The 27046-nt window shown below is 42.0% G+C and overlaps 1 protein-coding gene and 1 pseudogene across 1 annotated transcript; one reads left to right on the forward strand and one right to left on the reverse strand.

The window, feature by feature from the left end:
- Nucleotides 1-6330: 6330 nt before the first annotated feature.
- Nucleotides 6331-26347, forward strand: rbfa (ribosome binding factor A). The gene is made up of 7 exons (XM_070879863.1): nt 6331-6708; nt 15075-15117; nt 19328-19501; nt 21394-21506; nt 21701-21785; nt 22063-22148; nt 24574-26347. Exons 1-7 carry the CDS (start codon nt 6542-6544, stop codon nt 24998-25000), a joined length of 1095 nt encoding a protein of 364 aa, XP_070735964.1. The 5' UTR covers nt 6331-6541; the 3' UTR covers nt 25001-26347.
- Nucleotides 13378-13525, reverse strand: LOC139264933 (U2 spliceosomal RNA; annotated as a pseudogene).
- Nucleotides 26348-27046: the final 699 nt, after the last annotated feature.

Consider the following 27046-nt stretch of genomic DNA (forward strand, 5'->3'; position numbering starts at 1 on the left):
AAAAAAATTTAACATGTATATTGAAAAAACAACCCCCCTCCCTACCTGCGGCCACGTTTCCCTCCAGGTCCTTTACCATCCCGTGTTTTAACTCCACCCTCCCGTTTTGGTCTGCGCAGATCGAGACGAAGCTGGCGTGCAGCGGGCAATGGCAAGATTTCCTGCCGTGGTGGAGGTGACGGAGTGGAAGGCGAAGCCTGAAGCTCGTCTTCCGAGTCAGGAGGAACTGTATCCTCCGTACTCGCTTGATTGCTAGGCGTCACACTCTGAGCCAACACAACACTCTGGGGTGCAGCGCCGTGTCCAGCCAGCAATGCATGCCGAAGGGCATTGGTTGCGGCGGTCTACTCGCGGATCCTCTCCTAGGTCTGCCGTTCAAACTCAGTTTGCTTGGCAGACCAGTTGGAGAAGTTCGTGGAGAACTGGCTCCAGTTCATGGAGATCTGATGGAACCCCTGGATAAGCTTGCGATCTATCGCGAATGTCTCCTTGCACATGGAGATCAAGCACTCCGTCTGCCCTTCCAAAGTAGGCGATTGCTCACCTCACTGACCCGACCTCCGTTGGGTTGGCGTTCGCAATATATTGCGCCTTGTCGTTGCCGGCTGAATACCGCTGGTCCCGGTGCCTCCACCTGCTCAACTGAGATGACCGCAGGTTCATTCCCCACCCCCCCACAACAATGGATAGATCCAGCAGCTCAGGATATAAGTCCTCCTCCTCCTCCTCCTCCTGGAGGTGAGGAAAGTGCTCTTGTTCCTGGGAATCCTGAGAATCCTCGTGTTCCTCCTCTTCCTCCTCCGAGGTAATTGGTGGAGGTGCAGGGGACAACTGCAGTGTCACGAGCTTCTCAGGTTGACCTTAAAAACACGTATGACATTTTTCAAGAACTTATTAGAACATAACAGTGAACAATACCAAGAGACATTACATATCAATACTTTTCATTACCCCAGAAAGCTGTAGCAGCTACATCCCCTGCTTCTTATACACAAGGGCTGCATACAACTCTTTTGGTTGGAAAACAAAATTAAACAGTTAAATCAAGTGCCCCCTGATCTGGGGGATACTCCAAACATTTTTCAAGGCCCTTTTTTTTTTCCTTTTTTTTTGTTTTTTTTTGTGGATTTTTTTTGGGCACTAAAACACAAATATATACAAGTGCCCCCTATAAAAGGGGAGGGGGACACTAAAAACCTGGCAATAAGACAAATTAAACTTTAAACTATATAAAATCAAATTAAAATTTGGTTGCCGGGGTGATGATGCACTCCAATCCCTCCGGTGCCCACCTCTCGCGGAAGGCGGCGAATGTACCCAAGGGCTGCATACATGCATGCACGTGATTCAATTTCCAATAAAGACTGAAGTTGAGCAGAGCCGCCCTCCCCCCCCCCCGTCCGCCTTTGCTCTGATAGATATCTTCTTCTGCAAACGAGAAGAGAGTATGGCATGACATAAGCTAATGGATTTGGTAGTATCTTGAGGTCACAACTGTTTAAAATGTTACATGCTGCTGCTTCAGATCACTGTTCGGATCTTAACATGGTTTACGTAATACATTTAAGAATGACAAACTTAAATTTAATGCAGGAGCTTCAATGTTCTAAGCAAAATTTGCATGCATCAGTAAAATATTACCGCTAAAATATAAAATGCAATGACTCTTGCTGCCATCACCAAGCTATTCCAGTGTTTTCGGCACTGGTCAGGGCCCCCTCGCCTCATGGGATGCAGATGTTCCACCCATATTTTTTTGTAGACACGGGGTGGAGGTTTCCCATGCACACCCCGTGTCAAGTTGGCCCACCTGGCATGCAGCTCGTTCACCAGGGCCTCGTTCGCCTCATCGCTAAAGGATTTTGCCCTTTTCCTCTCGGAATCACACTCTGATGCCATTTTAAATAGTACGTACAGTACTAATATTTATTTATTTATTTTTACTGTAGTTAAATTTATCGCAATTTTATTTCTCCAAATACTTCAAAACTAGCCAATTCCCTCTCCCACTCTGTCTTGCTCCTCCTTCTCTATCTCGCTACCCATCCCTCTGCCTTCTGAGCATGTATGATGACCCCTGACCTCCTGAAACGCAGTAAAACCAGTCGGCCGAAAAGAAAATCTCACACATGCGCACAAGGCCGTTGCTAGGGAAGCTTTTGACTTCCTCTTTCGGCGGACAAACGCAACTTCGCCGAAAAATCAGATCGCCCATCCCACATCACCGGCCTACGGCCGAGTGGAAAATCTCCAAAAAAAATGGGCCATGTACCAGCGATCAGTAAGGCTGAGGTCTTACATCGCTGGAAAAGGCCCATTTTTGGGGGGCGATGGCCAGCTAGTGGAAAGTCTAGCATTCTGCCTTCACATATGGACAATTTTGAGCAATGTGTTGTCCCAGGCAACGATAGCAGGACTTTAATGCTCTGTTACCATTGCCAGTTTCTGAGACTTTAGGGCCCAACTGCCTTTTATTTTTAACCTGCAGGCGATTCACCTCGGTTGTCTGACGACTGAAAATCGTATGAAATTCTCGGGAATATTGGTTGGACATATTCATTGACATAGCTGTCTGACAAGCTAAATCAAAAGTCAAGTTAGGAGTTGTCAATAACTTTCTTCTGATCGTATCATTTTTCATCCCACAAACAAAGCGGTCATGCAATGCTCGGTCCTGAAAATTTCCAAAATTACAGTGAATGGATAGCTTTTTTAAGGCTACAATGTACTCACTGATATTTTCATCGGTTAACTGATCTCGTATTCCAAAACAATAACTTTCAGCAATTTCCAGGGGCTCAGAGCTGTAGTTCTGCTTAAGAGTTGTGTCCTTTGGCTTGACAGGCACAAGCACATTTTTCAAGGTTTCATACATCTCGGGCCCTACTTCAGTTGAGAAAATAGCCCTTTGAAGTTCCAACACCACCCGGTTATGGTTATCATTACTGGGGACTTCGTGATGTTATTTACGGTGAAAAACATATCTAGCCGCTCCACATATGCTCTGAAACTTTCACGGTCGTGTTGAAACTCCCCCAAACGCCCTATTATTCCTATAGGCGCAGCCATCTGGACTCTGGCAGTTCAGACAAGTGTGCTTGTAATTTATCTTGGATTTGTAGCTGTTAATCAAAACAGAGAAGCTCTCAAAGTTTATGTCAGTTGGCTGAATCATCCACCAACAAAAACTTCAGCTTTTTTCCCCCGATAATCCCATCCTTGTCGCCATTGTGATATCTTCAGTACAATTCACAGAAACACATACAGCCTTAAGATGGCAGAACATACCGGAACTCACCAGTCAGGTGACCTGTTCCCTTTATTATAACCAGCACTGGCTGCAGTGTCACAGGAATCCACAGGTGGAGCTATATATATTACACATGGCTTAGATTTTCCTCTCAGCTTTTGCCATTCACTTCTTGTACAGTTGCCCACAGACTTGTTGCAGGCTTGTCAGTGGAGATTACTTTTAATACAGCATCTGCTTCAATGTGGTGCCCTCTACAGGGGATTTGTGGCATCCGTGAGCAGAGAAGCAACACAAGACTCTTCAACCATCATCATCATCATAGGCGGTCCCTCGGAATTGAGGAAGACTTGCTTCCATTCTTAAAATGAGTCCTTAGATGGCTGAACAGTCCAATACGAGAACCACAGTCCCTGTCACAGGTGGGACAGATAGTCATTGAGGGAAAGGATGGGTGGGACAGGTTTGCCGCATGCTCTTTCCGCTGTCTGCGCTTGATTTCTGCATGCTCTCGGCAATGAGACTCGAGGTGCTCAGTGCCCTCCCGGATGCACTTCCTCCACTTAGGGCGATCTTTGGCTAGGGACTCCCCAGATGTCAGTGGGGATGTTGCACTTTTTCAGGGAGGCTTTGAGGGTGTCCCTGTAACATTTCCTCTGCCCACCTTTGGCTCGTTTGCTGTGAAAGAGTTACGAGTAGAGCGCTTACTTTGGGAGTCTCGTGCATGCGAACGATGTGGCCTGCTCAGTGGAGCTAATCAAGTGGTCAGTGCTTCAATGCTGGGGATGTTGACCTGGTTGAGGATGCTAATGTTGGTGCGTTTGTCCTCCCAGGGGATTTGTAGGATCTTGCGCATGCAACCAATCAGATTGATGAATCCTCACCGAGCCGTGCAGAGTCTAAACCAAGAAGTAAAAAGCAGGAAATATAAATTACATTTAAATCATGTAGAGGAAGCAAAATAAAGATTAGGACATATAGGTGGGGTTATGGGAGCGAGATAAGAGACAGACAGAATAATTTAAAATCATTTTTTTTTAAATCACCAGCATTAATTTTCTTCTGAAGGAATGAGACTTCACACTTGTAAAAATATTTTTTCAGAGCCAGAGTGGTCATTCAGCAGTAATTATCAATTATTATGCTGTTAAAACGCACTTATTCCTGAATGCACTAGCCTAACTTTTTCAGCCGTCTTTAATGCGGAACTAGTGGGCAAGCACAGCAGGTTCACGCGCTGAAGTCATTTCAATGCCGAGTCTATCGGCGAGGACTGCAACAGTGCACCCTGTGGATGATCAAGGTTTCTCTGACAGCAACTTCTGGATTTCTGCATTTAACTGCAAATGTATGAACACCAGAAGTTGTTGTCATATTTACCCTGTAATAATGGTGAGTGCTGATAGCCTCACTGCTATTATTACAGTAAAATCCGGGCTCATATATTTCTACTTTAAGTATGAAAATGTAAGTTTGAACTCATTTAACCATTATTTATCCACTTCAGGCACAAGATGTTTCAAAACCTGCAATCAGGGAAGCTTTTCAATTTTTAATGTGACATACTTATGCCATAAAAATACATTAACAGAAACAGAACTTGTATTTATATGGCTCCTTTAACGTAGAAAAAGTCCCAAGTTGCTTCACAGGAGCGTTATAAACAAAATTTGACACCGAGCTACATAAGGAGATATTAGGGCAGATGACCAAAAGCTTAGTCAACGAGGCTGATTTTAAGGAGTACCTTAATGGAAGGAAAAGAGGAAGACAGGCAAAGAGATTTAGATAGTGAATTTCAGATCTTAGAGCCTTGGCAGCTGATGTCACGGCTACCAATAGTGGAGCAACTGAAACTGGGGATGCTCAAGAGGCCAGATATCTCGGAGGGTTGTGGGGCTGGAAGAGATGACAGAGATAGAGCGAGGCCATGGAGGGATTTGAAAACAAGGATGAGAATTTTTATATCGAGGCGTTGCTTAAATGGGAGCTATTGTAGGTCAGCGAGCACGGGGGTGATGGGTGAACAGGACTTGGTGTAAGTTAGGACACGGGCAGCAGTGTTTTGGATGACCTCAAGTTTACGGAAGGTAGAATGTGGGAAGCCAGACAGGAGTACATTGGAATAGTCAAGTCTAGAAGTAACAAGGCATAAAAGGTATGGATGAGGGGTTCAGCAGCAGATGAGTTGAGACAGGGTCAGAGTCAGATGATATTCTGGAGGTGAAAATAGGGGGTCATAGTGATGGCTCAGCTATTTAGTCAGAAACTCATCTTGGAGTCAAATATGACACAAAGGTTGTAAGCACTCTCGTTCAGCCTCAGATAGTTGCCAGGGTGTTTGTGGTGGGACCGAAGACAATTGCTTTGGTCTTCCCAATATTTAGTTGGAGAAAAATTCTGCTCAACCAGTACCGGACAATTTAGATACAGTGGTGGGGTCAAGAGACGTGTCAGTGAGGTAGAGCTGGGTGTTGTCAGCATACATAATTAAATTGATGCTGTATTTTTGGATGATAGCGCCAAGGGGCAGCATGTAGCTGAGAAATGGAAGGACAGGTCGATGAAGATAAATACAAATATAGGGCTCAAAAAATTGCAGTGCAATTGGAGGATACTCATATTTGAGAGTTAGAGAAGTGGCCAATTTTGTGGGTGGAGGTTAGTTTGGGTGGAGGGTTTGATGGAGGTTGTAAGATCGTGGAGACTTGAGCGGTATATAGTTACGGTGGAACTCACTCACAAAATCCCAAGATCTTTTAAACCACGTAATTTGTTTGCACTTAGATTACACGTGTCTGTGAGCACAAATGTGGAGCCAACCGCAGTGCCAATTACCCAAAAAATAAACAGTGCTACGTTTTCAGAAAACATGTTTTACTAGTCCATAACAAAAGACCAGTAAATTAACAAATACAGGACAAAAATGACAGATACGAATTAAATAACATTGGGACCCTTGTTAAATGATAACCATGCCACATTGCAATAACTGCAAACTCCAAATGCAATGGGATAACTAACTGGCTGCCTAGAATCTCAACCGATGGTAGCGCGCATGCGCAGCATTATCAGGCGCCATCGGACAGGAGCAGGGGCTCCGAAGAGGTTGAAGGCAGAAGTGGTTTGTGTTGTAACCGGAGTTTCCGGTATCAGCTACCTTTTTTCCTCCCCATACCTTGTCTTTTGAGATAGTGAGGGACAGGCGAGCGTGGCTTCAAACCTTCGCTGGCCAATCTTTTTCCCCGCGCGGACGAAGGTTACGCGCCCCGCGGCCTAGCAGTCGGGCCGATGGCAACGGTTGGTGCCGCGAGCGCACTGCGCAGGTGTGTGGCGCGAGGTGACTGGTGGAAATTAAAAGGCCTGCTCGTGAGCGAGGGTCTGTGCAGGCTCGTGCACACTACTGGCTGCGTGCATGTAAAGAAAAACCTACTAAAGAAATTCCTCTCCAAAACAAAGTGAGTCCTTTGTACATACCCGATTTATGATTATTAGTTATCAAGTGTGCTAATTGGCCAAATTTGTATATAAAACTGGGGTACGCGTGCACCTGTAACTTGTACATTTTTTTTGGAGGCTGTTAGTGGGAGTATCTGAGCTGCTTAAAGATCTCTACTGGTACTGTGATAAATTCATGCTGTAACAGACGGTGTAAATGCTACACGTGTATTTTTAAGCTAATGCTGTAGTTATACTGTATGTCTTCCTTAAGTGCAGAGTTTTTATTTAGCTTTTGCACTGTGTTGATGCATAATATAACAACCAGTGCAAGGCTAAGCAAACACGTTGTTGTAGTTTAAAAAGAACACAGGGAAAGTCTATTCATAGAAACGAGCTAATCTATTCAAACTAGAATTTTGCAATCAGTTGAAGGCTGGTGAAAAAAACAGGCAAATATATATGAATAGAGCTTTTCTTTAAATTGAGAGCAATGTGAACGGGCAGTATAATTCCATCCTGTATGGTTACATAGCTCAAAGCCAATAAATTTAAGATTGATATCAGATATGACTACATAGTACTCTGTTAAATAGTCCTTTTATAGATTGTAGTAGTCATTAACTAGTAGGAATGAATCTAGATTATAACTGAGTTATGATTAAATAAGATCTGGGTACTGAGTTTAAAAGTTGAATGGTCAGCTTTGTTGGGAGCAGTTATACAGTGCTTATGGTGCAAAGCCACCAATTTTACACAGTCCTGTTGATAGAAAACTGTGTGAAGTTGAGTTCAGCAGGATTATTCTATAATATGCAACCAAGGCCAATAAAAAGTCTAACCAGTAACATGAATATATGAGGTGAAGTAGTGATTGTGAAATAATGATCTTTCCATTTTGTATCATGCCTGTATAATATAGACCTGATAACTTCCATCAGATCATCACTGCAATATGTTCGCAGTAGAATGGAGGCTGGGTGACATTCACATGCACTTTCACTGGAAGATGACAGTACTAACCTACCAAATACATTATCAATTAAAAGATCATTGATGGACACAAATAGTTTACCTCTGCAAAGCAGACAACAGGTTTATCCAACACAACCTAACTAAACAAGATCGAGTTCTCAACCCCGAACAACATTGTGAAAGGACTTTGCTGAACTAGGTCATTGTGCCTAAATTGTCACTTTCTATGTGTGAGGTCAGGGCTTGCTTCTGATTTGTCCATGTCTAAGTATCTAAAATCAGGACATTTTGCAGATGTTCATTCATCATCCTTGACCCTAGTGATCTGATGAAAATCTAGGGAGCTAGATATGCCACACTGCTCACTCTTGGAAGTGCAATTATTGTACTTTAATAGGTCTTTACATTTCCTTCAGAATGTCAGTGCATGAGAAGTAGCTCGCGAGAAGTAGTTTGGGCTTACTCTCAAAAGCATGCATGTGGGGACAAGCTGCTAGAAGAGGGACGGGGAGAAGGGCTCTCAGCAGGAGGCAAGATCCACCTAGCGTGTTCAGGGAGCAATTCTCCAACCTGAACCGTGGCTGTGTCACAACCTGGTCTGCCCCACGTGAGCATTCAGGTAGTCTGTAAAGTTCATTTGGAAATATCTAATTGTAGAGTTTTGCTAGTGTTCTTTCATTCTACTACATGAAGAGGTATGTTTCATAAAATACAACTCCCAAGAAATGCTCAAGTACTGGGTAACAACAGACAACATGTACAGCTGGTCTTTGTTTTAACTCCTCCAATTTGTTGCTGGTTGAGGCTTTGGTTTCCTTGTCCATGATTGGTTGCAGGTTGGTAAATTTCTTGCCAGAGTTGTTTGATGTACAATTCAGTAGTAGCCGATGAGCTGGGTCAGTGCATCTCCAACACAAGTGATAATGCATTGAATATTTTCTACACTTCTGAGCTACCATTATCCATAAGCAACAGCAAAAGGACAGTTCATAGTTTTGTCAACCATTTTGACAAGTTCCTTGACACCATAGGGCTGATTTTAAATGTTGATGATTGGATAAAACAGGAAGTGGTGGATGAGCCGTTTGTTATACACCCCGCTCAATTTTCCTTTCCAATGGAAATTAAAATAGGGGAGGATGTATAATGGGCGGCCCATCTGCTACATCCTGTTTACCGTCACTGTTTTAAGTTAAAAGCAGCCCTTTTGTCTCTCTCCGAATGTGGCTGCCGCATTATAATAGCAAAGCACTACAGATGCTGGAATCCAAAACAAAAACAGAAACTGGAAACACTCAGCAGGGTAGGCAGCATCCAGGGTGAGGGAAAAAGTTAACGTGTCAGGTCTGAGACCCTTTGTCAGAACTGGAAAAGTTAGAGATGACTCAGATTTTAAGCAGGTGCAGAGGCAGGGAAAGGAGCGAGGGGAGGAAAGAGCAAAAGGGACAGTCTGTGATCGGGTGGAAGGCAGGAGTGATTAAATATTGCAAATGGGGATGGCAGAATCATAAACAGCTGCCGCTTGACAAAATAGGGGCAGAAATTATGGTCTGAGATTGTTGGACTTGATGTGAGTCCAGAAGGCTGTAAAGTGCCTAATCGAAAGATGAGGTGCTGTTCCTCGAGCTTTCGTTGAGCATCATTGGAAAAGTGAAGGAGGCCGAGGACGGAGCGATCAGAATGGGAATGGAGCGGAGAGTTAAAGTGACAGGCAACCAGAAGCTCGGGGTCACCCTTACGGACTGAACGGAGGTGTTCCGCCATAGAATATTGTTTCCATCACCAAACACCTGCTTAAAATCTGTTTTATCTCTAACTTTTTCAGTTCTGACGAAGGGTCTCAGACCTGAAACGTTAATGGTTTCTCTCACCAACAATTTTAGTATACAGTATTCGCTGCTCACGATGGGGTCTCCTCGACATTGCGGAGATCAAATGCAGATTGGGTGACCACTGCAGCATTGTCAATCGTTATGACAGTAAGCTCAGACCATAACCGCTTCAGACATGCAATTATCTTCCAGATGTAAAAAGAGCTCAGATCCGATCAACAAAGTATTATTGGAAATGGAATAGATTGCTTTTCATTGCAGAAATTGTAAATATAATTCGTTTTTTTTTACTCTGGTTCCATGGAAGTTGTCAGAGCAGCTGGTTATTTGGTTGCATTAAAAGTCATAGACTCCTCTCGTAAAGATAAGCAACTGAGGAGTGTTCACATTGTTAGTGCTTTTATCCATAGCAAAGCTGTATCTTCCGAATCCCTGGGCCTTTCCAACCACTTGTTCTGTGTAGTCCTCAGAAAGTTGTTCGCTCTTCATTGTTTGTATTGTATGATAAACTGATATTGGTGGTGACACTTTGCTTGTCTGGCCAGACCAATGTCTGCCATGACCTTCACACACTGCTTCAGAAAAGCACCTTTTTGTAGAAAGGCTTTCCAATCACATCTACCACGCCAACACCAGCTGGGTCACTACAAAACATGGTGCTGCAGTGAGAGTTTGTTCTTAAACTTAGTGACCTCACTCTCCAAGTGGTCCTCAGCTCTCCACCATTTCCCCTCAAGTTTGATCTCAGTGCCTTTGTACTCAATACTGCACATAGTTTGTGACACACAAGATTAAGGCCATAAGGTACTTATTTGAAAGAGATAACCCTTTAAATCTATTTTCTGTTTCTTGTTTGTCATTCCCCAGACAAGGGTGCAAAGATTGCGGTCAGAGGCCTCCTACCTGAGAAAAATCTGCGAACTTACCTGGTGGTCCGGGGGGTTCAGAGACTTGAGGTCTTGGGCCTCTATTCGGAGGCCTGCATAAAGGCCCACATGTCCCAGTTTTTTGCAAGTGTCCCTAGGATCACGTGGGCCGGCCCAACCAAGGGTATTCCCATTCATACTTATGGTGATTCTGTATATTCAGAAAGTATGAATGGGACTATCCCAAAAAATGCACACTTAAAATAATTTTTTTTGAAATCATGTATTTAAAGTGAATCAAAATGGAATGTAATTAATTATTTAAAACAAATGTATTTTTTTTGAAAAATAAATTTACATATTTTAAAGAGTGTAGAAATAAACGCCTTATTTTACAGGTTTTTAAATGTTTAAATTATTGAAAAAAAAGTAAGAGTTTCACGGGCATTTGCTGGGCAGAAGTTGAGCAAATAGCCCAACCCTCCGCCAGCGAATGCCCATTTCTGTTAGATTCATACGATCTGTCAAGAGGATTCTTGACAGATTGCAAGTTCTGGGTTTAGGCGCATGCGCAGTGTATGCCCAAACCCGGAACTTGCGGGGCCCCTACAGGCGCGTGTGCAACTCGTATGCACCCATAGGGCTGCAAATTCAGCCCCAAGATTACTAAGAAGTGTAAAATGCTCTGTAGCATTTATAACACACTTCCCTTTAGCAGTGCTGAGAGATTTTGCAATGTTGAGTCAATTCTCGTGACCTGGCAATTCACACTTTCCACTTTGGTTCCATGCAATAATTGTTTTCCAACTTAACTCAGCATTGTCAGCACTTGCAATTCACACGTGAGCCCCACGATTGTTGATTTATGCAAGATGTGAGAAATTTAAGCAAGTGTAAAGCTACCTTTTTTAATTTTCCATGTGAAATACAAGCCTTCAAATCAAATGGTTTTCAAAAACTCAGCAGTCTCAGGTGTGAGTAACATTGTAGATGTAATTTTGTCCCCATCAATGGACTCAAAAGTTCAGCCATTAAAAAAATTGGATGACCAACAGCTCAGTAATTCCCGATTATTTTTTTTTGGCTGATGCCCTGCTCTGTCTCCTAGCTTCACCTGGTACTCTGGTCAATTTTCTCTGTCATGTTTGCTCTGATTTTGACTTTAGCCTGGCGATTTGGAAATGCCTGCTCCCTTGTTGGTAGAAAACGGCTGTTTTCTTCGAGCTTTTACATTTGCTTAGATTTCTCGCATCTTGCATAAATCAACTTAAGGCCCTAAATCCACCAGTGTGGGACTGACCTTTTCCAGGGCCAGGAAAGCTGAAACCAGCAGCAGAAAAAGTGGATTTTAAAGTGCTCAAGTGACGAAACAGGAAATGAATCATTGGGGCTTTATGGTCAGATAACTGGAGCTTGTGGATCAGGTCTGAGCAAGGACCTGCAGTTTGGAAACTTTAAATATTGGGCTCAATTTTCCCCAGTGATTTGTGCCGTTTTTTTGGTGCATGGCACTTTTTTTGGCCTAAGTGTTTTTAAAAAAAAAATACAGGTTTCCCCAATCAATGTGCGCCAGTGTAACTCAGTTACGATTTTTTTTAGGTTAGTTTTTTTTGAGGCATAGGGGATGTAACCTGCCACCCACGCTATTTAGGCAAGTTTGGGTAGCTCCAATTTACTCCACTTCTTCTTAGGCCGGCGTATGTGGCCTTTGTAGAAAAACCTTCTGGTAAGTTAAGAAAAGTGGCGCAGGTAAGTAAATCAGCGCAGCAGATACCCGGACAGCTGCAGCAGGAGAGGTGAGAGAGAGGGGGGCGGGGGAAGCCTTTCGGGCATAGTTAGGAGCGGGGACCGGAAGGGAGGAGGCCATTCGGCCTGGGATAGGTGTGGGGACCAGGAAGCCATTCAGCCAGGGATAGGTGCAGGGACTGGGACCAGGAGGCCATTCGGCCAGGGATCGGAGTGGGGACCAGCATCGGGGCGGGGGAAACTTTAATACTTTAATAATTTAATGGGGGTAAGTTGCTGCAATATTTAATGTGCTAGAGCAGGTTGCTGTGAGCTGGCTGTATGTTTCACTTTCCAGCCTCGGCCCGCATTGTGTCCCTGGATACCGTGGGAACCCGATCTTTTTGGCACAGATCTTGGGCTCCACCCCCAAAACTAAACGACAGGCTAAGCGGCACTAAAATGAAGAATTCAGACGGGGAAACTTGGATGATTTTTTTTGGCATACTTGGGGGCCCCAAAAAAACAGGCGTAAATCTTCAAGTAGGCCAAAAAAACAGCTTTGGGGAAAATTGAGCCCATTAAGTTGGAGGGAAAATAAGCAGGAATCAGCTCAAAGAGAGTAGGCACAAAAGACTCTAACATTTTCAGTTTAAAAATTAAAGAATTTTTTTTAAAGAAAAACATTGACTACAAACCCTGTTGCTGGTTGGCTGAAGTGCGTAACAAGTTAGGAAGAAAAACATAATCTGATCCCTCTCTAAATTGTCAGACTGCTTGATAGACTTCCAATACTGGATGAGCAGAAATTTCCTCCAACTAAATATTGGGAAAACCGAAGCATTTGTCTTTGGTCCCCGCTACAAACTCTGTTCCCAACTCCATCCTTCTCCTGGCAACTGTCTGAGGCTGAACCAGACAGTTTGCAAACTTGGTGTCGTTTTTGACCACGAGATGAGCATCCCCAATTTTTAATCGCTCCACCATTGACAGCTGTGCCTTTAGCTGCCTGCGCCCTGAGCTCTAGAACTCACTCCCTAAACCTCTCCACCTCTCTACCTCTCTTTCCTCCTTTTAAGACGCTCTTAAAATCTACCTCTTTGACCAAGCTTTTGGTCATCTGGCTTAATATCCCCTTATGTGGTTCGGTGTCAAATTTTGTTTGATAATACTCCTGTGAAGCACCTTTTTGAAGGTTTTTTTTTATTATCCAATTTCTTTCCAGATCAACTCTAACGCCAAAGATCACTTTGCGCCAATGTGTTTGATCTTAGGCCAAAAGGCTGAGGGGCGAAGTTGCACCGTTCCTGGAAATATTGCAATACCAGGTCGGTGGACGGGGCATGCCCCCGATCCAGCTCCCTGTCCAAAAATCAATTCAATATTATGTCCCCATAGGGGATATTAAACTGATAAGAACAGATACCTTTTGAAGGTTTTACTTCATTTAAAGGCACTATATAAATACAAGTTGCTGTTACATTTACAGCATTGCTTTGTGATCACTCTCGGGTGTCCATTTTTCTGTATGTGTTTGATGCTATGCTGTAACAGCGTGATGGGAAGAAATACATTGGGCATAGTAAATAACATCTGAAACTTGATTTTCTGAACATTTTCATCAAGTCTTTTTTTATCTAAAAGGATTGAATTTGGAAACTTACAATTACAGTCACTTTACTTTGTATTAATAGTGGTAGAATAGTTAATGTTGAAGTACTGTTGTGATTAGACCACCTATAATTGGGGGGGTTAAGCAGTCTGTAGACAGAGTTTTGGTCAGGAGCTGGAGTAAAGGGAACTGATTAAAAGAATAGAATACAACCCCTGATGCACTTTGTAAAGTTAAAAATGTGATGGAAAGTGGGTCTTGGGGCTGCTTAGGATGAAGAGCAGGTATTGAGACTGTCCCAGTAATGTTTTAGATTTCTATTCAATTTTTTTAAGTTTTTACTTGAATCTCTGTTGCATCTTTTAGCTTATTGATCAATAAACCCCTCCCCCTCCATGAAATACTTCTGATGAATGAACTGGAAGAAAGGTCAGTCAGGCATTAATTTGCCAACTTTAAAAAAAAAAAGGTGTAGGTTTTAATCTAAAGTATTAAGTCAATGCTTGGTGGAATGCAGCAAGTAACATTATTCTACTCTTGAGGATGCAGCCTTTGTTTCAGTCACTGCATCACAAACTGTAATACTATTTGTTGAAGCAATTTATGTTTTATGTTTTAAAAAACTTTTTTTTTTGCATGTACATGGTTTGTAAAGTAGTCTGTGAACAGCTGGCCAACTGTATCTACATGGTGCTCGCACAACCTTAAACTGATTTCTCCCCCCCCCCCCCCCCCCCCCCCGCCCCAGTGAATGATCTTTTTTAATAAAAAAATTAGAAGTGCAAATCAAGCTGTCAAATTGGTAATATAGTTTTGATCTCCGTTAGCATTGTTACAAAATGGTCTGATATTGTATAGCATACTGTGTGGTTTATTAGGAAATAATGATGAAATGTATCTTGTGGATCTTAAGGAAATAATCCAAATGTAACTGTTCAAAGCTGATCTTTTAATTGCATATTTAAGTTTATTACAGGAAGATTTCTACAGTATTTATAACTACAGCAGTTGTTAGAAGAACCCCTTTTAATACTAATTTAATGTCATTTTAGTATTAGTGGAATGAAAACAACTGATATATTGGATAACTACTATTAGTAATTTTAAAATTAATCCTAAACCTTTACAGCCCAGCCTTCATTGAGAAATTGTAGAACTTGGGTTGACCTCGCCACCACCATGCACATTTGTGTCTACTTGCAAAACGTTCAAAATTTTCCATGGGAAAGCTCTGCGTGGGGGATGGGGAGGGAGGGAAGTATGTAGGCTGCAAACTGTTCTAGGTAGCTCCCAGTCTCAAAGTGTTACAATCACAGCCTAAAACTGTACCTAAATGTTTATATGCTCAGCCTGTTCTTTTCTGTGCTTTAATACAGGAAGAAGTTTTGGTACGAAAGCCCTACACTTGGATCACAATTGGTAAGAATAGGTTTAGTAAATAAGCAAATGTGATTTACACCTGTAAGGATTGAAATATTTTTCTGACCAAAATAAAGAAGTCCTGGTCTTTGCGATTTCTCTAGTATTGTGAAGAGCCTCATTACTACTCATCGAGCCTCGAGCCATAAATGATCTATTTTGCCTCCGGTCATGAAACACACCAATAATGAAGTTCAACAAGCTACAATTTAAAAATGGGGAATCACCAACAGATACGAATAAAAGCCAATACAATCAAATCACTCAATTTTTCTTTGCCATTTTCTTCAGTCAGCCACCTACGCTTGCAGAAAAATACAATTCATGACATTGAAATTATATTTATTACAAAAGATATTTCAACCTACTCATGAAATTGCCCACATATTGTTGAAAAACTGTGTTTTGCATCGTGAAGCCCAACTTCTGTCGAGGCCTGGAGCTTTCTGATACTGCTGTCTGTGTTCCTTAGAGCAGAGATGGTTAAAGGGAGATTTTATAGAGATGTTCAAGATCCTGAAGAGTTTTGATAAGAGTAAATAAGGAGAAACTGTTTCCAGTGGCAGAAGGGTCAGTAACCAGAGGACACAGATTTAAGGTAATTGGCAAAAGAATCAAAGTGCAGCAATGTCAGACGTGTACTTTTTTTTTTCACCAAATGGCTTATTACTTTCTTCCTACTACTTGCCTTGCTGGTCTGATCACCTGAATTGAAATTGTGCATGGGGATTTAGTCCAAATCAGTAGGTTACAGTTCAATTTTCATTCTTGAAATATGTTGGGGATTAGACCAATGTGAGCCAGATGTCCTTCAACTTGAGTAAGTGCAGTGTTATGCATTTGGGTTTATAAAATGCAGGAATACTTGCTAATGGTTGTATATCAACAGGGATACGCTTATTTGTACTACCAAAATGGCCACATTATCACATGACCTATTACTGATTGCTCCCCTTGGAGGATAAGCCACACACTGAAGTTTCTCTGGAATGTGCAACTGCAGCCTCCCAGCCCAAGTTCTGAGTGCCTTTGCAGCATGTAATTTGATCCATTCTGACTTCAGAAGGCAGAGAGGACAGATCTCCATCAACCCAGCACAAGCCTCCCAAGTTCCAGCCGAAGTCCCTTACCCCAGCGCAAGTGCAAGACCTTGCCCCCCACGCCATAGATGGGGCATTGTTTGTGGCTCTGTCTTCCCTGAGTTCCCACTCTCCCCTCTTCCCGGCCGCCGCCGCCTCCCCTCTCCCCTCTCCCCTCTTCCCCGCCACCGCCTCTCTTCTCCCCTCTGTAATGCTTCATCCTAGTGCCCCTCCCTCTGCCAATTTAATTTAAATCCTCCCCCACAGCATTAGTTAACCTATTTAGAAGGCAATAGGGTTTTGGATTGTAGTGCAAAAAAGAGCACTATACCTGACTACAAAATGCTTTGGTGTGGCTGCACTTGGGGTATTGTGTCAGTATTTGGTCTCCACACGTGATAGGGGATATCATAGCCCTGGAGAGGTACAGAGGAGGGTAAACCAAAATATCCATTCTTGTGAGCCCTTAGTTATCAGAATAGACTGTGGGGAATTGGACTTTTCTTAAAAGAGAATCACAGATTTACTGCAATTGAGAAAATGAAGATTAGTTGGATAGGTTTTTTGAGATGGATTGGGATACAAGACATGCAAATAATTGGGATACAAGACATTAAATAAAAATCTTTAAGCAAGTAATTGTCTTAGATGTTAGTAAGTAATTCTTTTCAGAGAGAGTCATCACCCTCTAGAACAGATTGCAAAGCTTTCGCTGAGTATGGGTTTCATGCAGTCTTCAAAGGGAGGTGGACAAGTTCCCGAGAGAGGGACGAGAAACAGTTGAGGTTATGACAAGAGACCTGAGGTACTGGGACTATTTTCAAAGGACCGGACAAGGCTATGGGGAAATTTAATGTAAATGTTTTAAATTCTGAAGTGTTTTAATATGGTCCGTAGGGAAAATCTGCTTCTTTCGGTTTGGGAGTTGAATGGAGAGGGGATGTTAATTTAAAACTCCTCGCTGAGAAAAAAGTAAGCGGGTAGGATAAATAAGTTGTAAGAGCATTGGAATACTTTGCTACAGGGAATAGTTGAGACCGAGACTATTACAGCTTTTAAGGGAAGAGTAAATAAACATTTTGAAGCAAAGGAGAATTCAGGAACAGCAGCCAGGGCAAGAAGAGGCCCATAAGGGAAGTATATTTTTTTAATTACAGGCTTCCATGTGGGCCAGTAAGGATGTAACGAACAGGGTGGATAAAGGGGAACCATTGGATGTGTTGTATTTGGACTTCCAGAAGGCATTTGACAAGGTGTCACATAAAAGGTTACTGCACAAGATAAAAGTTCACGGGATCGAGGGTAATATATTAACATGGATAGAGGATTGGCTAACTAACAGAGAACAGAGAGTCGGGATAAATGGTTCATTCTCTGGTTGGCAACCAGTAACTAGTGGGGTGCCGTAGGGATCAGTGCTGGGACCCCAACTATTTACAATCTATATTAACGACTTGGAAGAAGGGACTGAGTTAACATAGCCAAGTTTGCTGACGATACAAAGAAGGGAGGAAAAACAATGTGTGAGGAGGACTTAAAATCTGCAAAAGGACATAGACAGGCTAAGTGAGTGGGCAAAAATTTGGCAGATGGAGTATAATGTTGGAAAGTGTTGGCAGAAAAAAATCAGAGCAAATTATTATTTAAATGGAGAAAGATTGCAAAATGCCACAGTGCAACGGGACCTGGGGGTACTTGTGCATGAAACACGAAAGGATAGTATGCAGGTACAGCAAGTACTCAGGAAGGCCAATGGTATCTTGGCCTTTATTGTAAAGGGGATGGAGTATAAAAGCAGGGAAGTCTTGCTGCAGCTATACAAGGTATTGGTGAGGCCACACCTGGAATGCTGCGTGCAGTTTTGGTTTCCATATTTCTGAAAGGATATACTTGCTTTGGAGGCAGTTCAGAGAAGGTTCACTAGGTTGATTCCAGGGATGAAGGGGTTGACTTATGAGGAAATGGTTGAGTAGGTTGGGCCTCTACTCAATGGAACTCAGAAGAATGAGAGGTGATCTTATCGAAATGTATAAGATTGAGGGGGCTTGACAAGGTGGATGCAGAGAGGGTGTTTCCACTGATGGGGAAGACTAGAACTGGAGGGCATGATCTTAGAATAAGGGGCTGCCCATTTAAAACAGGGGTGAGGAGGAATCTGTGGAATTCGCTGCCTCAGAGAGCTGTGGAAGCTGGGATATGGAATAAATTTCAGACCGAACTCGACAGTTTCTTAAACGATAAGGGGTTATAGGGAGTGGAGTCCATGATCAGATCAGCCATGATCTTATTGAATGGCGAAGCAGGCTCGAAGGGCCGTATGGCCTGCTCCTGTTCCTATTTCTTATGGTCTTATAAACCGAGCCTACCTGCTGCCGTTCTTGGATTGGCCAGCTGTATGCTTTGCTGTGTTCCCACCTGAGTTAAATCGAGCCCAGTTGGCCAAATGACTGAATCTTATGCTATAAATCTATGATTCTAGGAGGACATTTAGAGGATAAATTGCAAATCAGCTGGAATTCGAATGATTTGTGGCTACTGCAATCTCCAGGAGCTTCCCTTGAATGCCAGTCACTTGATGCTTCTACCTTACAACCTCAAATTTATATAAGCATTTAAATTCTGACCCAGCCCTGTGTTTACTTAATAATTTGAATGTTGTACCTTTTTTTTTAAAAAGAACAAATTTCTATCTAAGCAGTAGAATAATTTGTTGTGCATTACATGGTATAACACTCCTGTTTTAAGAAATCAGCATCGAGTTGAATGAGCAGTTAATTTGTATTTTGTTGGCATTTGTTGAGTGAGCAATGTTGGCCTGGATACAGGGCGAATAGTGCTGTGGGATTTTCCTTAACATGCAAATGGGTCACATCGTTTGAAGAGCAACAGTGCACCACTGGAATGTCAGCCTTGATCATGTGTTGATGTCCCGTAGTGGGGCTTGAGTCTACAACCTTTTGATTCAGAGATAAAAGCATTATTGACTGGTCCAAGCTGAAGCATTAGCGTTGAGATGAAATCAACCTCACTAGATTTGGCCCAATTTGGATCTACCTGGATATTATCTGTGTAGGATCTTATTTACCATGGAGATTTACAATTGCTTAGTTCCATTTACTGTTTTTGTACAGCTTTACAAGCCCTCCAATTTGGAGAATGTATTGAAACCTCAACGCAAGATGCAGAAGGAAGACACTATCCGAATGAGATCACTCAATAATATTCTTTATAAAGCAATCACAGAGCTGTTGAACAGTAATGAAGTCAGCCCAGAAGTATATGACCACAAAGTGGAGATATCCAAAGTAGGTACAGTTTAATTTTTTTAATGTATTCTATCCAATGGGATAATGTGGCGGAGGAAAAAATTCAAACTATTTTAATCCCCTGTATCAGAACTTTGTAATTTACTGGGAACTCAATAATGAAAACTCATCCATGTGCAATATCCTCACATGCACTGGTATTGAACTGGATTTTTTTTAGAAGCAGCGTTGTACATAACATAGAATATGGTACGGTTTTAGGGCAAGATGATGATCCACCTTAGTGATCTTTCCAAACCTCCTATTGGGTTTCTTAGCTGATCGTAGAAATAAAAGTTCTGCTTCCTAAGAGGAATTCATCCAATCTTTTTTATTTTAAAACCTACCATGGTTTTCTGTTCCATTACTCCCTTGCTCACCCATCCCACTACTACCCTGTGGTATTTTTAAAAATATGCCTATATTTTCTCTCGTCCTTTCACATCCATCACTTTAAATAGTGTCTCCTACAAGTCCTATGCCAAAAGAACTTGCCTAAATTCAGATTTTTTTATAACTGTAAAAATCTTAGATCTGTATCCCATGGACATGCATTGGTGGAACAGAGCCAAATGCTTTCTTGAAATCCAGGTAGATAACCTGCAGTAAGTCACTGTTAACTACTCTGGTCTGTAACCTCTTAAAATAAATCTGGTAAATTGATCAGACACAACCTTCCCTTCTAACTCCATGCTGTTCTTTAATCACACACTGTGTCCTTCCAGATGATCCCTTATGCTATTTTTGATCAAAGTCTGGAACACTTCTTCCACAGTCGAGGTAAAGCTCAAGTCTTTTGAGTGTTCGCCCCTTACCTCTTTTTTAAAAGCTGGGGTATCAAATTTGGTACTTTTCAATCAATTAGGATGTTACCTGGTTGCTGTAAGCTTTGTAGGATATTGGTGAGGGGATTTGTAATTTCTTTGGCCAACAATTCTACTAGCACCCTTGGTGGGAATTGCCAGAGCCTGAAGCCTAAAGAGTTCTAGTCTGGTCTCTCCTTTACACTCCTCCCTGTACTTGGGCAACTCTTTCTCTTTCCTATCCCTTCCCTCAGTGGCTAAAAGCAAATCATGACTTAGTAATTCTGCCATTTCCCTGTCTTCAGATACCATCTTCTATAAAAAGAAAACTTGCTGCATTGAGGACTGCACATGATGGATTGGGTCTCTGTTTTTGGTGCTGTATGAAAATTCTACAGATTGATTTGGACATCTGCCTCAATGCTTCCTCAGCCTCTTGACTAATTTTTTAATAGTATCGAACACTCCTAAATGTAACTTATTCTCATTATTTATGTGAAAAAGGTGTCTTTGTGGGTTCTTCCTGTTGTGCAATTGAAATATATTGACTAACTGGAAATAAGTTGATGTAATGAATCCAAATTGAAAAATTCTATAGTAAGAGCGGAAGATGTGGGCTGGTAATTCAGCTAGCAGTTACAATTTAGAAATCACCAGGAAAATTTATCCCTGTATGTATAGTGAAATTGCAAATGCCTTTTTATAAAGAATGTGATTGATTTTGCTGCAAATAGTGCATTTTCTGTGTGCTATTATCCTATAATAAAAGTGTAAGCGAAGGAACAAAATCTCTGGGAAGGTAAATTTTATTCTGAAAATGTTAAGAACTTTTTTTAAAAAAAAATCAAAACCAAGGGATGCAATATTTCATCCTGAGTTTCTTTGAGAGATTTTGATTTTCATTCATTTGAAGTCTGGAAAATTAATTGTAATGGTATAAATAATACTGGATGATAACCCAGTTGCAGTGATAGTTCACGGTGTTTTAAAAACCTGCTGACTTCTGCCAATCTACAAACCAAGATTGAATCCACAGCTGTACAGAGTTTGGCAATGCATTGATATTGGGATACGCTGCTGTTGTTATAGGTTGTGTTGACTGTGGATTTTTCGGCATGTCGAGCTTACTGGGTGCCAAGTGGTTTAGTGGAAAAAGATGATCACATTCAGCAAGTCTTAGAAAAATATTCCCCTCGTGTAAGGTAAGTGTCGTCACCACTTTTCTATTAAATTGAGCCCCAATTATTACTCTGGTGGTTTGATGTTAACTAAACAACATTTAGTGTATCTATAGTTTTCAATGCAAGAATCATGATAATGAGAATGCAGTGCAAGCATTTATTGATTTTAGAGGTGGACAAATTCCAATCAAATCAAAATCTTTTTAAATTTTTAGACACCTTCTCATTACCCAGCAAGTCATGGGCAGTGTTCCTCCAGTGGTCTTTGTTAGAGACCGAGAGCAAGCAGCGATAGCTGAGGTGGGTAAATATCACATTTCTGTGATGGCGTGAAGTGCAAACCGCCTGCATACCAGCAAATGAGACTTCATGTATTGCTAGACCCTTTGTAATCTGTCCTGTACAGAATAGTGTGTCTACAATTGAACAAGAACATGATTCCTTTGTCGCAGAGACGTAGACAATTTAACATCAGAAAAAGGAAAATTATAACAGTTAATTCATATACATCATTGCTTTCTAACATACAGCCTTTTAAAAGACACGGTATTAAAACAAATTTTACTTGCTACCACAGGTAGAAAGGTTGTTAGAAATTGCTGATTATGGCTCCAAAGAAGAGACTGTGGATGTCGCACAAGTTTGGAACGCAAAGCATTTGGGGTAACTATTTATAACATTATAAACAAAGGTGTTTCAATCTGCAAATTTGCTTTATGATCTTTTTTAATAAATAAAGGACCAGGATATTGGTAGCTAATGTCATGTATTTCTGTCATGTATGCCATGTAAACTCCTCATACCCACAGAAACAAATTTTGATAGGTTCAGTTGATGCATTGCAGCGAGTACCAGCATGTGACAAATTATTTTGTGCAGGCCAATATTTGCAAGAATTAAACTATTTACCAGTCAACTTAACCAGTGTTACACTATGCCACTATGCTGATGGATGGAGAGCACTATGGCAGTGCAGCATTTCATTCTTGGGGAAAGAAAAGAAAACAACCAGAGAGCTCCCACACCACCCATTTCCTGGGCTGATTAGAGCAGACTTGATGGTGGATTTATTTTTATTCGTGCCATGAGGGCATCTGATGAGGATGCATTTATTGCCCATCCCTGGTTTTCAAGAACGTTGTTCTTACAACTGAGTGGCTTGCGAGCCCCATTTCGGATGGCATTTAAGGGTCAACCACTTTGGGCCCAAGTTTCCACATGATTTGCGCCTGATTTTTAGGAGCAACTGGTGGAGAACGGGCTATCTTAGAAATCGCAATTCTCCACATTTTTTTTTCTGCAGTTCTAGTCAAGTAGAACAGTTCTACTTTGGAACAGAATTTTTTCTTCAAAAGGGGGCGTGTCCGACCACTGACGCCTGATTTCAAAGTTTCCACAGTGAAAACGTACTCCAAACTAAAGTAGAATGGAGCCAGTGAAGATTTTTGTAGAACTGAAAAAACCTGTTCTACACATTAAAAAATCAGGCGCAGGTTACAAATTAGGTGCCCAGAACGAGGTGGGGGGGGGGGGGGGGAAGGGAACTCATTAAATTCTACAATAAATCCTTATTTATACTTCTACAAATATTATACAAATAAATCCAACCTGAATAAACATTTATAAGCCAAGAAAAGATTAAATAAACCATCTTCCTACCTGTGTGAAAGTGCTTCAGCCTGGGAGAATTCTGCAGCCGTTCGTGCCGCTGAGCGGGAGGAGGAGATTTGGGGGGGGAGGGGAAAGAAAGCCGTTCGTGTCGCTGAGCGGGGGGTGGGGGGGGGGAAGGAGGAGAGAAAGCCATTCGTGCCGCTGAGCGGGAGAGGGGAGAGGGTGTCGGGGTGGGGGGGGGGGGGGGGGAGAGCGGGTCTTGGGTGGGGGGGGGGAGCGGGTGTCGGGTCGGGGCGGAGGGGGGGGAGCGGGTGTCGGGTCTGGTCGGCGGGGGTGGAGCGGGTCTCGGGTCGGGGGGGGGGAGGCGGGTGTCGGGTCTGGGTGGGGGGGGGGGGTGGTGGAGCGGGTGTCTGGGTCGGGTCCGGAGGCAGGGTGGGGAGCGGGTGTCGGGTCTGGTCGGGGGCGGGGAGCAGGAGCTGGCCGTGGGAGGAGCCTTATTCACGCAGCCCCAGTGAGGCCATTCAGCCAGGGCTAGGGGCTGCGTGCTTCGGGCCCCTCCCACACAGTTCGGCGCCTGGAGCTACTGCACATGCGTGCCCACTGTAGCGCGCATGTGCAGAGGTCCCGGCACTGTTTTCAGCGCAGGGACCTGGCTCCGCCCCCCCCCCACAGCTCGTGCTGGCTGCGCCGAGGGCCAGAGGACCTACAGGTAGGTGGAGAATACCAAGGATTTTTTTAGGCGCCGTTTTAAGCGCGAAAAACGGGCGCCCAGCTCGGAGGGGCGCCTGTTTTTTTTCTTGTGGAAACTTGGGCCCATAGTGTGGACTGGAGCCACGTGTAGGTCAGATCAATTGGGTTATTAATAAACCAGCAAATTTTATGACAATTCAGCAGGTTTCATGGTTGTTTTCTCTGGTGGTAGCCTACAAATGACCAAATCTATTGAATTCCATTCCATAACTTGCATGAACTTACAATTTATCTGTTGCTTTAACGATGTGACTAAGGCTGCAGCCGAAAGCACCCCATTCCCCTGGTTGCAGCAGAATGACCCACTTAAAGCAGGGGGTGGTCGGTGGGAGGGAGTATTGAATCATTCAAATACAAATTTCATGAAAATAACATTTTGGGATACAGTATTTGAGTAATTTGAGAAATGACGTGGTAAGTGTAGCATGCTCTGGAGGAACAGGTGACTTTGAGACCTTTAGGAACCATAGGTCCAATCACTGGGGTTTTCTTTGCATTGTGTCTGGATCTGTTGTAGACTAATTGATAGAGATTGATTGGTGTGATTAGTCAACTTCAATGTATCATGCGACTACCAGGATGGTAGAAGGCGAACTAGATGGACCTTGGTCTTTTTTCATCTAGCAATTGCCATGTACAGGAACACTTAATTATTTTTTTTAAGTGAATTTTCTCTAGAAATGAAATGAAATCTCCTGAAGTGGATCTTTGTTTTTTTTTATTGTAGACAAGTTCCTCCAGACTCTGATTTGAAGCCTACTTCTCGAGAATCTACTCCAGTCTCTTCTGACTTGCCTCCATCATCTCCTGAAGTGGATCTTTTTGGTATTGACCATGACTTACTGAACAAGCACATACTGGAATACAAAAAGAAAAATAATGAAAAGTTATTGGAAACAAATAATTTTACGTTATCAGAACAACACCAGGAGCAACTAGCTCAGCTTAAAAAACTAAAGAGAATAAAGAAGAAAAAATCTAAGTACAGGCTTGATGATATCACACCCGAGATGTACTTGTTAGAAAAGTACAACATGGACTCTTTAATGTCAGACAGAGAAGAGGAACTGAACAAAATCAATGAGGAAGTGAAAGAACTCGAAGTGGAGGAAGAAGATCCAAAAAGTCAATTGAAAACTCTAAAAGATGTATAGTAATTAAAATGTGTTTGTGCCATCTCTCAATATTTGTAATTACATTTTTGTTCTTTGATACTGAGCTTTACTTGAAAAGAAAATTAGACTATAACACTTCATGTTCCCTTTTTATGAAAAGATGTGTGCTGTGACTTTTTGCATGGGAATCATTCTCCGGTTTGGGCTATTGCTGTTTATTAGTCATCGCTCATGTTGGATACAATTCCACAACAACAGCAGCATCAGCCTTTCTGCACTTCATCCAGTCTTGGTGTCTTGTAAACTTGAGCTCTGAGTCAAAAGTTTGGACTCGAGTGCCTTTCTGTAACTTGAGCATGTATAATCTCTGACACTGCAACATTGAGGAAGTACTGCATTGTCGGTGGTGCACTTTTTCCGAAGCAGGGAGATCTCCCATTGTCTTGACCAACATTCGTCCCTCAAGAATAGATTTATAGTAGTTTGTGGGACCTTTTTAAATGTGTGCAGATTGGCTGCTGCATTTGCCTACAAAACAATAGTGATTACACTTCAAAAGTAATCCATTAGCTGTGAAAGGCTTTGGGACACCAAAGGATGCGAAAGTTTGTTTGTTCTTGTGCACCACAAAACTAGTCAGACTAAATAATAAATTAGGCTGAGAAAAAATGTAAAATTACTTTTAAGATTTTGCCAAGAATATCAGCTCTTCAAAGTATATATTAATAAATGACGCAACATAATGGAATGCACAAACTGGCATACTTGTTACTAATATTTTCTTTATTTACTTCCTGTTGTATTGATTCCACCTTGCCTTCAAGGACAACTCGAGGGATTTTGATCCTTCGTTCAGAAACCAAGACATAATTTCCAGTGTTGTGTAGGGTGGTGAATTCTAGTCATGAGTAGATGCTAGAAGTTCACTGATTCAGTTTAATTTTTCTGAAATCTCCAGTTTCTGAAATGTGACTAAACAGAATGAGGCTGCTTCCCCAGAAATCCTTTGAGTACTGCTTTATTATTTTTGTGCTCCTTCCTGTTTATGCTTCCAATTTGCTGCAAACTGAGAGTTGAACTGCCTCCCTCATAACCTTTTAAGTAAAACGTGAGACTTTATAAAAGGCATATAACCATAAAAACAAATGAGAAATAAGATGGATACTGCAATGTCTATACTAGTTGGAGTGTTTGGTTCCAATTCAAGTAAAGAAATCTACAGGCTCAATAGAACTGAGCAGGTTAAGGGGTGACCTAATCAAGGCCTTCAAGATCATGAAGGGATATGATGGGTTGTTTCTACTGTTCTGCAAAATGGTAATAGTAGGACACACATTTTAGCAAAGAATTATAATGCAAGTTTAAAGATAAACACTTTCCACAGAACACAGAGAATGTGGATTTTTTTTTCCATATTTACTTTTTCCATACCATTTACTATCTTTCAGGGCTAAAGAGCCCAGGTTTCTGCAGTCTTTCCTCATAGCTCACATCTTTAACATAGGGATCAGCCTTGTAGTTCTTATGTACTGCCTCCAATGTTTGAATGCCTCCCTTGTATTTTGGTGACAAGAACTGTACACAATACTCAGAACTATTATCTGACCAGAGCAGTAAACAGTTTGATCGTTATTTTTTCTGACGTGTAATTTACTGTTTTGCAATTTTAGTTCATTCTATTGGCCTTATTGATTGTTCCTCTTTATTGAACATGCTAAACATTGTCTCTTTTAACTTCCTTAGCTATTCCAACATCATTCATTTCCTCTCTTTCAGTCTCTAATTCCTCTTTCAGTCTCTAATTCCTCTTTCACAATTACTAGCAGTGGTTCTTTGTTCCATAAACTCTGAGCTGCCCCTCTACATCAATTAACACCATCTGCTTCTACCCCACGGGGTTATACTGTGATACCAAAGATGCTAATCCCTGCTTGTCTGCCAGGCACCAAGTAGGTTTACAGTTTTGAGTTGAGTGCGTGTGACAGGCCTCGCCACCTGGTTAAATTGACACATTTGGGCTAAAATTAATAGTTTACATTAATTTAAAACACTGTTTAACTGGGTCAGAATGGAAGATACCCTTTT

This window comes from Pristiophorus japonicus, chromosome 5, assembly GCF_044704955.1.
Source record: "Pristiophorus japonicus isolate sPriJap1 chromosome 5, sPriJap1.hap1, whole genome shotgun sequence".
Taxonomy (NCBI): Eukaryota; Metazoa; Chordata; class Chondrichthyes; family Pristiophoridae; genus Pristiophorus; species Pristiophorus japonicus.